Source organism: Bos javanicus, chromosome 10 (assembly GCF_032452875.1).
Source record: "Bos javanicus breed banteng chromosome 10, ARS-OSU_banteng_1.0, whole genome shotgun sequence".
Lineage (NCBI taxonomy): Eukaryota > Metazoa > Chordata > Mammalia > Artiodactyla > Bovidae > Bos > Bos javanicus.
Genome location: NC_083877.1, coordinates 52,416,404 through 52,429,770, shown reverse-complemented (window position 1 = coordinate 52,429,770; position 13,367 = coordinate 52,416,404). Strand labels below are relative to the sequence as shown.

The 13,367-nt window shown below is 41.3% G+C and overlaps 1 protein-coding gene across 2 annotated transcripts in view; it reads left to right on the top strand.

Moving 5' to 3' along the window:
* CGNL1 (cingulin like 1) overlaps nucleotides 1–13,367 on the top strand; it is a 169,572-nt gene that overhangs the window by 53,849 nt on the left and 102,356 nt on the right. For both annotated transcript variants that reach the window (XM_061431170.1, XM_061431171.1), the window contains 3 exons: nucleotides 6,864–8,453; nucleotides 9,245–9,339; nucleotides 11,147–11,252. In XM_061431170.1, coding sequence (XP_061287154.1) covers nucleotides 6,879–8,453; nucleotides 9,245–9,339; nucleotides 11,147–11,252 — 1,776 coding nt within the window. In that variant the 5' untranslated portion in view covers nucleotides 6,864–6,878. The remainder of the gene's footprint in view (nucleotides 1–6,863; nucleotides 8,454–9,244; nucleotides 9,340–11,146; nucleotides 11,253–13,367) is intronic.

Genomic DNA, 13,367 nt, shown 5'->3' with positions numbered 1-13,367 from the left:
ACACAGGCTCGTCAGCTCCCTGTCCCTACTTTAAACATTCTCTTAAATGACTTGCATGACCAGATAGAATTATTCATTCCAAGCAAATGTCCAAAGACAGAGTCCCTGTCCTGTGCCAGGTGCCCTACTGGGTGCTGGGGCCTGGCTGATGGGGACTGCTGTGCTCTGGATGGAGGGCAAAGCACGGTGGGGAGGTTTCTCATCATCTGGCTGAATATCTTCAGTAGCCATGAGGGCCTCTGGGATGGGCCGGAGGTGGAATGGGCTGGAGGTGGCACTGGGAACTTGAGTGGGGGGTGAGGGTGGGGGTGGGAGTTGTGGCCTGGCATTGTGACTAATCTCCAGGCTCAGCTGGTAACATGTGATGGCCCAGAGAGGAAATGTTTCTATCTGGCATATGTTCATAGTTCTGCCAAGTGCTAAGCTCTTTGTTCTTACACACACACTCATTGATCTTGCTAACTAAAGCAATTATCATCATTTAGTGGTCTTTCCCAAAAGCATTATTTCCACTCCAGAACACCTCTTTTATTTGCCAAGTGCCACAATGTTACATCCTGGCAATTGGTCAGCATTTACTGCCAAATTATGTAAGTCCTCGGTTGGGTTTAGTCCCTGACTGAACAAGTGTGCTATGGTAGAATGCATTAGGAGGGTGATACAGCCTAGTGGCTGAAGACAGAGATCAGCTGTCCTTAAATCCATTCATTAATTCAGTGTTTACACTGTGATTGGGAAGGAAATCCACATTTGCTTATGACACCCGTGCCCAGGTGAGAAATGTCATTCTGTGAAAATCCCGGATTGAGGTCTGTTGTCAAGGAAATGTAAATTGTGGACATTTCATGAAATTCACATATGCGGATTAATTTGCTAACAGGGAGCTAAGAATGTAATAAACCAAGGTGGCCTTACTCAAAGATTGAAATGTAATTAGTGTTGACTGTAGTGTAGCAGCTAATGAAAAGGACTACAAACCTTAGAAAAGAATTTTATTAATAAATATTAGGAGAAATATTTTCATAGAAAACTCAGCCTCAGTGTAAGAGGAGATTATGGGTAAAATGACTTCATTTAGTAAATATTTTTAAAAAGCATCACACTGAATAAATTTTTACAGAAGCTCTTCTGTAAAAAATAATATTTGTTATAAATTTTAATGAGTACGGACTCTACTAGAGATGCAGAATAAAACATGCCAGCACTGCTTGGAAATGAGAGATCAAGACACACCCCTTGGTCATTGTGGTCTTGGCCTGCGTGCGTTGTTTCATCTAAGCCACGTTTGCTGTTCTTGTTCTAGGATTAAGTGTTTTACAAACGTTATTAATTTTGTCCAGCTGGATATGCTAGAAATCCCCTTTATAAAACTCCCACTCAGGGACTTCCCTGGTGGTCCAGTGTCTAAGACTGTGTGTTGCCAGAGCAGAAGGCTTGGGTTTGATCCCTGGTCGGGGAACTAAGATCCCACATGCTATTTGGCATGGCTAAAAGAGTAAAAAAGAAAATCCCACTCAGAAGATAGTAAAGGAATAAAAATTAAACCTCCAAAGACAAAGAACGGCAGTGGAGACTTAGTGGAGGAGAGCTCTGAAGCAAGTGGGGTGGTAATTATTAACAGCAGGGTGAGAGATGCTTCATCCTGAGGTACCTGCAGTGTATAAATGAGGTGATTTGCCTGTGGAGCTGCTGAGTGGCTCAAAAGTGGAAGGCATAGGTCACTGTGGAAGGCAGGGTTCAGGGCCAACCCGATATGTAGGTGTTTTGAGAACTGGGGCAGTTAGATTTCCAGGGTCTCTGCTTTATACCGGATATCTGAGCATCCCCTGCCCTTTCCCTCACCCCCGAGCAGCAGATTAGAGCTCTCTTCTCTGGGGAAACTGAACTGGAATGATGTTGGAAGCAGGCATGGGTGACTGAAAACGGAATGATGTTGGAAGCAGTCATAGGTGACTGAAAACGGCTGCTGAATTCATGCTGGGACCTCCATGTTGCTCCCCTGCCCTGTCCCAAAGGCCAGCAGCCAGCCCTGTTGCAGCCCCAGCAGTGGCCTGGAGGATTCTTGGGAAATCAGTTGGCTCCAGAGAAAAATGACCCCAGACACTGAAATGTGCGAATCCTTTAGTGGAAAGCTCAGCACTTTCCCTTCCACATAACTTGGAAGTTTGCCAGTTAATAATTCCTCTCCATATATACAGATCCTCCAACCTGCTTTTACTATTATATTAATATTTCCTTCTTAAATAGGATCAGGCAGCCAAAGATCCGAGTCATATTAGGAAGGCTTTCAACATGAAAGACGGGGGCCCAAACAAACCAGAAAGGAGAAAACTTGCAGAAGATGGAGATGTTGCAGACAGCAGAGAAACTGCATTTTTTGAAAAAAGTTATAATATAATATACTATAATAAAGAGCTTCTCAGAGTGAGAAGCTGTTTTCATGTTCAAAATGCGAACAGCACTTAAGAAAGAAAAACAATTAGAGAAGAATAAAGAAATAATGGAAATTAAAAATGAAATACTTGAATTTAAAAGAATTTGAGGATGTATTTCTAAAAAAATTAGAAAAAAAAGATGGAGCACAGGAGTAGATGAGAAAAGAAATATGAAAAATTGAAATTCAGTCTAGAAGACTCAACATTACTGATAATGCAAACACCAAGAACAGAAGAAAAGGATTCTCTGAACATTATCACAGAAATAATGTAAGAACATTTCATAGCACTAAAGTGAATTTCCAGATTGAAGGAATATGTTAAGTGCTCATGTTTTGTAAAAGCACCAGTTTAGTAAAATCCTCATGGGGTAATGTCATTTTGAAATTTTGGAACACCAAGGACAAAGAAAAGGTCATAAAAACTTTCAGAGAAAAATAAACAGGGCACGCACAGATGCTATCATAATAGCATCAGAATTCTTAATAGCATCCTTAGAACCTAGAAGATAATGAAGTAATATTTTAAAATCTGACGGGAAAGTTATTTTTAACCAGGATTCTAAATCCAGCTAGACTATCATTCAAAAGTAAGCATAGAATAAAGTCATTTTTCACAATACAAAGTCTCAAACAATTTTTTCCTTTTCTTTAAAAGTTATTGGAAGAAATTCTCTGGTGGCCTACTGCTGAGGGCACAGGTTTGATCTCTCATCAAGGAACTAAGATCCCACAAGCTGTGGGGTGTGGCCAAAAAAAAAGTTATTGGACTTGTGCTTCATCAGGACAGTTCTGTAACTAAGAAAGAGGAAGACAAAGCACTTGGGAAACAATGTAGCACAAAGGGAAGAGAGCAGCTGAATCCTAATGTTGGGGGGGAGGGTAGGTCATCACGGGATAAGATGGTACTCTTATCATCTGCAAATTAATACTGGAAACATCTAATGGATGTAATATAGCTGATGAAGAGATTTAAGGGTAGAAAACAAGATAAGCAAAAACAGCAGTTACTACCTCTAGAAAAATTAAAGTTATAGGAGAAAGGAAAAATAACCAGAGTCTACCATTTGGCTGTTCAGTATATAGTATTATATTATCACAATAATGTAAACACAATTCGCTCTTGATTTTATTGTTGGGAAGCTAACAGAATGAGAAATTCATGTGTTGTATGTGTGTGTGTGATCTACAATATGTAAAAATGATAGGTTAAGAAATCACAGCTAGGTATTTTAGTCAGCAACATGGAGGAGAAAGAGCTACAATTTGCAATTGGTTTCCTCTGAGGAATGTGATCAGGATTGGGGATAGGAAACTGAAAAGTACAGGTTTTCATTATATCTTATTTTACGTTGGTTAAAAATTAAATTATTTAAAATGTTAGTAATATCACTCTGAAAATGCAAGTAGACATTATAAACATTGCAATCGGTGAGATGATGAACACTGCAGGTACGTGTATCCAAGCTGTTCCTATCTGTTAAGTGACAGGTGATATCTAACGTGATTTACATTTAAAATAACCATCAAGCAAACTGATGGTGCTAAGCTAGTGGTAAGAGACAGATATATCCAGGAAGGCCCGAGACAGATCAGAGAGACAAATGTGGATGGCTTCCCAGATGGCTCAGCAGGTAAAGAATCCACCTATGATGCAGGAGACCCAGATTTGATCCCTGGGTTGAGAAGATCCCCTGGAAGAGGAAATGGCAACCCACTCCAGTATTCTCACCTGAAAAATCCCATGGACAGAGGAGCCTGGCAGGCTACAGTCCAAAAGGATTGCAAAAAGTTGGACACGACTGAGTGGCGAAGCGTGAACGCATGTGGTGTAATTGAACTAAATCATTGGTAAGGGTATATTAAATGGGTATATATTGCATTGGCAGGTAGGTTCTTTACCACTAGTGCCACCTGGGAAGCCTATGCCATTGCTTAAAATAGAAACCACATCCAGCACCAATTAAACAGTGACAAAAATTAAATTATCTATGTATTTGCCTACAAAAGAAATCTCAATACATTTAAAAAGAAAGAAATAATAGTGACTTCACTTTGTGTTTTTGGCTGCTCCATGCAGTTTGCAGATCTTAGTTCCCCAGCTGGGGACTGAACCTGTGCTCTCAGCACTGCAGTCCTAACCAGTGCAAGGCAGAGGGAACTACGGTGACTTCATTTTCTGACCATAGTGCAGTGCAAATATAACTTAACAACATAGATAAAGATCCCCCAAGCCAAAACAACACAGCAAACATACCGGATATGCAAAAACTTCCTCAAAAACAACTTTTTTGTCAAATAAATCAAAACCACGAATTGAAACTATCTAGAAAATAATAATAGAAACATTTCCATGGTGGAAACTACTGGCTGCCTTCCCAATGTCCATTCTCCTCTTTTTACCAACAGAACATTGACTTTGAGAGTGTCAATGACCAGCTTAAAAAAAAAAAGAGACAACATCCTATTTCCCAATCCTTTCTTGTAGGTGGGGATGACCTACAAGTCATCCTCATCCCCATCCATGATTAAGTTCTCACCAATAAGGTGCAAGGGATTACTGGTGGGTGAGCCCTCCAAGAAAGCTCTTTAAAAAGGTTGACGCATATGGCCTAATAAACTTGTGTGTGTGATGCTGGATCAGCTATCTTGTAATTATAAGTTGTCTAATACATGTTAAAAGTAGATGAGTAGAAAGATAAAAGAGGTATTCCTCAGAAATATCCTGGCATCTATTCCAGCTCTGAACTTCCTATCTCTGGGGGGGGAAAATATCCTAATTCTTAAGTTGCTATTTGGCATCTGTTCATTAGGAACCAACACTATTCCTGACATAGTCACATATCAAAATTTGTGGACTATGATCAAAGAGTGAAAAACAAATGAAGCATACAAGTCAAGAAACTGGAAATACAACAGAATAAAGGAAAGCAGAAGGAAAGAATAATTATCAAACTAGACCTCAGTAAATTAGAAAATTAAGAAAAAAAGAAATGATTGATAAGTCTGAGCTAGTTCTCTAGGGGAACAACAATTTAAAAAAATATGTAGACGTGTATTTTACCTGCAAAAGTAATAGGTGAAGAAAGCACAAATGAAGCTAGAAAGTAAGAAATATAGAGGAGATGAAGTGATTTATACATTGCAAAATTCTCTGCAAATAAATTTGAAAATGTGGGTCAAATAGATGATTTTCTTGGAGAATATGTTACTAGAGTGATGCCAGAATAGAAAGAAAACTTAAAAATGCTGCTAACAGTGAAAAAAATAAGATAGCAGTTTTCTGTGACCAGTTGTTTTTGCTCTTCCTGCCTCTCCGTGGCTGTCCGAGTTTTCAGAGTGAGAGTAGTGAATTTCTGGTGAGAGAACCTCTGAGTGTGGGGTGGCTGGGGCGACCTGCCTAGTGATCTATATGGTCTCTTGACGAGGGTGGTCACACACAAGAGGGGTGAAGACAGTGATTCTTGGCATTGCTATGCTATGCTAAGTCACTTCAGTTGTGTCTGACTCTGTGTGACCCCATAGATGGCAGCCCACCAGGCTTCCCCGTCCCTGGGATTCTCCAGGCAAGAACACTGGAGTGGGTTGCCATTTCCTTCTCCAATGCATGAAAGTAAAAAGTGAAAATGGAGTCGCTCAGTCGTGTCCAACTCCTGGCGACCCCATGGACTGCAGCCTACCAGGCTCCTCTGTCCATGGGATTTTCCAGGCAAGAGTACTGGAGTAGGGTGCCATTGCCTTCTCCAGATTCTTGGCATTAGGACCCATCAGAAAATAAAGAGACCTGAATTTTCAGGTTTTAGTAGCAATTTTCAGGTCCTTATGTTCCTTAAACTTTTTTGTTTAAAAAAAATTTTTATTTTTAATCATTACTGTTTGATTCCTTAAAGTAAAAAATGTTTTAAACAGTGTATCCAAATAAATAATGATAAAGCTTTCAAAGCAGCATTGTGCATAAAGAAGCTTGAAAGGGTTTTGACAGGAAAATTAAGTTTTAAAAAAAGAGAAATAAGCATCAGAATACCTTAGCTCTTATTAATTATTTTCATGGAAAAGTATCTTGTTCTCAAATGCTGGTAAGCTCGAACACCCTACTGGTTAAAAATAAATAGACAAAGTGTGAGGAAATGAACTAACGAAAAAAACAGGGCAACTGGCACAGCTAGAGAGAATAATTAAGCTCTGCTAAAGGCATCAGTCATTTCGCCAGTCATCCCTCCTAAGGCCAGGGTTCATGCTTGGTGTTGACAAACACCGCGGTCACATGGGCCCCTGGCATCCAGAAGGGCCTGCTTGAAAGAGCATTTGGTATTATATTAAAAGTGTTTTCTTTTCCCTGAACTTTGCAAGTTTTCTCTCATAATCTTTATTTAAAGAGATGTAATTTTAACTTAATGTCCTCTTTTTACCCCGTCTTTTTCCCTGGTAGTGGGACCAGTGAACCATGGAGCTGTATTTTGGTGAATATCAACATGTGCAACAGGAATATGGTGTCCACCTGAGACTCGCAAGTGATGAAACCAGAAAGTCCAGGAATTCCCAGCATGCTAAGGCAGGCTCCTACGGTGTCAGTATTCGGGTCCAGGGCATTGATGGCCACCCCTACATAGTCCTCAATAACACAGAGCAGTGTCTGGCAGGCACATCTTTTTCTGAAAACGGGCCATCATTTCCAGCTCCGATGATAAACAACCTGCCCCTCCATGCCAGCAAGGGGTCTGTGGTGGAAGAGAGCAGTGCAGAAGAACTGCAGCTCCCAGAAAACCCATATGCCGCACCTGGCCCAGTAAGAAACCTGAAACAGCCCTCTGTCTTTGAGGGCAAGAATGGGGCTCTAGAGCACAAAGAGGAGCCAAGGAAAGCATCCCCCATGCTGAACTTTGAGAGGCATCCAGAGCTTCTACAGCCCTATGATCCTGAAAAGAATGAGTTGAGCTTGAAAAATCACCAGCCTCCTGAAACCAGTTGGCTGAAAGCTTTAAGAGAAGGGACGAACAATAAGAAGGCCTGGACTTGCATGCCCAAACCTAGCCTTTCCCAGCCCACCAGCCCTCCCTCCGAAGACCCGGCCAGGTCCAATGTGACGGCCATCCGTCTGTGCAGCTCCGTGGTCATCGATGACCCCAAGAAGCAGACCTCGGTGTGTATGAACGTTCAGAGCTGCAGCAAGGAATGTCTGGCAGAGGAGGCTCTTGCCCCTAGCGGGAGACCCCTGCCCACCCCCAGCCTGCAAGCCCACCTCGAAGCCAAGAAAACCAGACCGGATGTGCTTCCCTTCCGGCGCCAGGACTCAGCCGGGCCTGTGCTGGACGGAGCCCGGTCCCGGAGATCCTCCTCGTCATCCACGACTCCCACTTCAGCCAACTCTTTGTACAGATTTTTACTCGATGATCAAGAATGTGCCATCCACGCCGACAATGTGAATCGTCACGAAAACAGAAGGTACATCCCCTTCTTGCCTGGAACTGGGCGGGATATTGACACGGGGTCGATTCCTGGCGTGGATCAGTTGATTGAAAAATTTGACCAAAAACCTGGGATGCAGAGAAGAGGCAGGTCTGGGAAGAGAAACAGGATCAACCCAGAAGACAGGAAAAGGTCCCGAAGTGTGGACAGTGCCTTTCCTTTCGGTCTCCAGGGGAACTCGGAGTACCTAACGGAATTCAGCAGGAACCTGGGCAAGTCCAGTGAACACCTGCTGCGGCCATCACAGGTGTGCCCGCCGCGTGCGCAGGAGCACCGGGGCAGGCAAGGTGGGGGGCGCGCCTTCGCCAGGCTGCTGGGAGCCCAGCCCAGGCCGCCCCTGCAGAACAAAGACGGGAAAGTTCCAGAAAACAAAAGTGCTCAGGAAAGTCCGACTGGGCGCACATCCTCCCTCCCAGCACAGACTAAGAAGGAGGAGGAAATCAAAACAGCCACGGCTACGCTGATGTTACAGAATCCGGCGCTGGCGACTTCCCCTGATTCAGGGACCAAGAGGATTTCCGTGAAGACGTTTACTTCCACCTCAAATACTCAGGTAATACTGGTGGGAGTCATTTTGTTTCCCTTCTAAACCATCTCCATCCTGGCTGTAGGAATAGGTATCTTCCATCTTGAATCAGTAATTGCATCATCTTGAATTAGTATTATTTTTTAGAGTTTTCCCCTGCGGATTTTGACCTGCCAATCATTCATTTTTCTAAACTAATTAAGTAACCCTAGATTCCTGTTGTGTTCTTGTTTGTGCAGTAACTTATCAAACACAATTGAGAGACTCGATTTTTCTTTTTGTGTTTGTGTAAAATCTGAAAGTATGCAGAATTTGTTTTCAAAAAACAAAGAGAGGCTCCATGCTTAGATTTGTTTAGATGTGTTAATTTTCCTCATGACATTGAGTGACTGGATTAATTTCTGTCCTGAGAAATTAGGTTAATCCTAATTCAGGTTTATCCTGAAGTGATGGAATTTCTTTAAGTGGTACATTTAGTGTTTTGGTAGTAACAATAAAAAGATAATGATAGTGATAAGATGGATTATAAGGTTGGTAAGTGCCAGGCACTATTTGTTATGTATTACAGGATCTCACCAACCCCATGAAGGAAGGTGTTATTAACTTCTATTTACAGGTGAAAAATTGAGGTGAGGAAAAGTTAAGTACGTTGCCCAGGGTTACAGGGCTACTAAGTGGTGGAACCAGTTGTAATGAGCATCCTTACCTGAGGAATTCTTTCTGGAAAGTAGGAATGTGTTTGGAAGCTTCTGCTGTGGGGTGTTGCCTTCTTCCTGGAAGCTTCATCCTGTGATCTAATAACAGACGTTGTGTTCCAGGCCACACCGGATCTGTTAAAAGGCCAGCAGGAGCTCACTCAGCAAACCAACGAGGAGACGGCCAAGCAGATACTTTACAATTACCTCAAAGAAGGGTTAGTGATTTTCCTTCAAGGAGCACAGTATTGTCCTTTATGGCAGGCTTCTTACTTTTCTCTTCTGAGACCTTGTGTTTTGTGCTTCCTTCCTGCCCTGTGTGAGCCATTTCAGGGTTCAGGCTCCGTGGCTGGAGTTTTCATAACAGCATTTGAGACTTGGGTGGAGGAGGGTGAAGAAGGGGAAGGAAATGTAGGGAACGACATCATACTTAAAAAGTTCAAAATGACTCTGACTCTCCACTATTTTAGAAACAAATTCAAAGATAGGAAGACTGTCTATTCAGTTTTGAATTGAATCAGTCATTGACTTGAATTTGCCTCTGTATACACAAATGTAATCTATCGTCCCTTATTATAAGTTACAAATAAAAACACCACCTCTCCCCAGAGTTGATGTTGGCGGGGAGCCCCTGCTTCCATTATTTTTAATGAGTCATTTAAAAGCTGTGCTTTCCACTTACTTATCTGGGAAGGTTGAGTTTGAATAATCTGGTTTTCAGTCCTTACTTAGATACCAAATAAGCTGGGATTCTAGGCCAGGAATTTGAAGTTTCTGTTTCAGTTCTCTCATCAGATATGATTAAAAAGAAGAAAAGCTTTATACTCTGACATGACTGAAAGTCACTTGGCAAAAATACTCATTGGTATCAGAACACTTCATAGTTTTGTATTGTGGCTTACAATTTTCTGTCAGTAATGTAGAGCTGACAGAATCATTCAAAATATAAGATAGGGGCTCTTTTGAAGGAAAAAAAAGTAAAGAGATTCTTCTAACTAAGAACTAGTTATTAGTGTCTTTCTGTGAAGGGTTTTACCATGAGAAAATTAAAGTAGAAGAACTTTTAACATTTAAAATGGTTTCTCTACATTCTTTTGGTTTTTTTTTTTGGCCCTTGATTTACTGAGAGACTGAGACAGACTTTAATGGGAGACACTTATTTAAGGAAACTTATTAACTTTTCTTAAGTGTCAGGTGTGTGTGATAAAAGGTGCAGGGTGCCTAGCTGTTAATAGAACTTTATCTGACCATTACCTATGAAAGTCTAGACAGAGGGCAGCCGTGTTGACAACCTTGGCTTGGGGGATTTATTTTTTTAAACAAAGGCTAAAACAAATTTAATATCATTGTGGGGCATTCATAGTGTCACATATAGGAGAGATTCCGTGTTGGAATAAATATTTGTCATTTAATTTAGGCAAGAAATAGATGACTAAATGTTTATTGGATGTCATCTTCAAGCTTATTTAGTATGTACCTGTGTCTCTTTCACATGTCTGGAAATGAAAACCTCTCTCTCAAATCAAGTGGTAAAATAGAACCAATTCTTTGGGAAAAAATGCCGTATCCATCCTGTTCTCCTCACACGGGTTCTGTCTGAACCTTCATTTTTTCCTGTTGCAGTCTATCTTTTTTTGGTTAAATTTTATTTTTCATTTTTGTCTGTGCCGTGCTGGGTCTTCATTGCCGCGCAAGGGCTTTCTCTAGTTGGGGCGAGCCAGGCCTACTCACTAGTTGTGGTGCCTGGGCTTCTCTCATTGCAGAGCGTGGGCTTTAGGCATGTGAGCCTCAGTATTTGTGGCGCATGGGCTTTGTTACCTTTGGCATGTGGAATCTCCCCGGACCAGGGATTGAACCAGCATCCCCTCCATTGGCAGGCAGATTCTTAACCACTGGATCACCAAGCAAGTCCCAGTTTATCTTCTTAAAGGGCTTATTGTTTGTGTGTTGTGGCACATAAACTAGTCTGAGACTAACGGTTGTGCCTTCATTTTTTAAAATTGTTTTCTGCTGTGTCTTTTCCAGAAGCACCGATAATGATGATGCTACTAAGAGGAAGGTCAACCTGGTGTTTGAGAAAATACAGACTTTGAAATCTCGAGCAGCAGGGAGCACACAAGGAAATAATCAAGTAAGGAGAAGCTTGGTGCTTTGTAGAGGGCATTTCACATGGAGCATGGCAGGCAGATTGCTTTCTTCAGTCTGTACTTTTGGTTGCAGCAGGAAGTGGGGAGTTTGCCATGTAGTAGGCAGTACCAAAGATGGAACAGCATGCTTTCACTGTTGGTAATTTGTATCTGCCTATTTTCTAGAAAGGTTTTTAAGAAATTTTACTTTTAAAAAAATCTGTAAAATAAAACAGGACAAAGTGATAGGTGGTAAAATTTAGAAAGGGAAAAGAAGACTAGGAAAAATGAAGCATTAGATGGAGAACCCTAGCATTATAGTAGGCAGGTTTGAAAAGTAAGTATGAATAGGCTTGGACACACATTCTCAAACTAGAGAATATGAAAGAGAGACTGATGGGCTGACCCGTGTGGGCTGAAGGAGTGGAATGGGGCCAAATTTTTTTTTTTTTTAAGAAGATCTGCCTGTTTATACTTTATTATATTGGGGACTTGGGACTGTTGAGTTGGGACTTGGGAAATTTTTTTGGTTAAGGCAGTCATCTCTTATTTAGTGAGCATCTGCTAAATGCTGGACATACTTTGTGTCACGAAGGGAAGCAGGATTTATGAGGGAGGACTAAAATCTTGTCTCTCAATTCTGTGCCACCTTGACTTGGGCCCATTTCTTGCTTGGGCATCTTCCCTTTTCCCTTGTTGGGGGAGTATTCTGCACTGGAAGGAAAGAGGAGATACCCAGAGGCAGGCAACAGGGAATATGTCTATAGCTTCTTTTTTAACTTTGGCAACATGTGAATGAAGAATATTTTAAGGCATCAACTATCCTTTTTCCTCTGTTGTTCAGTATTCCCAGACTGCTGCTCTGGTATCAAATAAAAACATTTAAAGTTTTAATTGATTAATTTACTACATATAACTGTTTATAGTTACAGATTTACATATTATATACTTATTTTTCATATATTCTGTTATATATTATGTATTGAATTTGTAAATATATAAGTTATATAAATGCACACGGGCACACAGTTCCCACTGGGGAACCGTTAAATTATATACTTTGCTTGTAGGCAGGCTTTAGGAACTGAACAGTTTTTACAATTAGGTTAGAATTTTTTTGCTGAAACTTTTACATACAAATCATCACCATGACTGTTGCTTTTCATTTACCTGCATATTCTCTTGGAGAATGCATCCTTTGGTCTTGATGTTCAGATTGTCATTGTGGTCCCAGATGAAGGGTATCCAGCCTTAACTGGGAAAGTCGGGGTAGCCCTTCTGGAGTCAATAACTCTAATGTTGTCTCAAAATATCCTAGAATTCTCCTAGACAAGGGGGAAAGGCAGGGCATTCTAGGTAGAGGGAACAGCACAAAAAACATAAAATATAAAGAGATGTGCACTTGTCATGTTTAGGGGACTGGAGGTAGTTTAGTGTAGCTGAAGGAGGGAGCTAGGATGTGGGGACCAGGCACCAGATAGGAAGGACCTTGTAAATCATGTCATTTCAGGCAGAAGGTGATAGGTTAACACTGATGGACTTTTAAATGGCCATGAGTGGTGTTGTGTTTGTAAAAATTCATTCCTTTGTAGCTTTTGGAGAGAGGTAAGATTAGAGGAAGGGAGACCAGTTAAGAAGCTGCTCCTTCTTAATCAAGCCAGAGATAATGAGGTGAACTTAGGCCCTTAGACTTCTGGCTCCAGTCAGAGTACTGTGACTGCTTAATTATCCACATTTTTCTACTCTCTGTGTCTCTCACTTATGAATCCGATTATTTGCTGGCAAAGGTTTTTATATTTTGGTGTCAGTTAAGTGACTTCCTGAAAGAGAACCCTCTCCCTTAATAGGCTGGAACCATATTGGAAAGCAGAGAAGCAGGCAGTTTTTGTTTGGAAAAGAACAACCTACAATTTTTCTCCTTGGGTTAGGTTTGAATTTCTGAGATGGATTGTTCTCATTTTGCCTAAGAAAATAGGAGGGCCTCTGTTTTTGTTGATTGTTGGTTTCCGGTCTGCTTCCCAGGAACAGATGAGGAAGTACATCATTCTAGGTTCACGCATGGCTCACACCTGGATTTGGGTGCATGAGAGCCAAGACACTGCCTTTTCTGGTTTTCATTT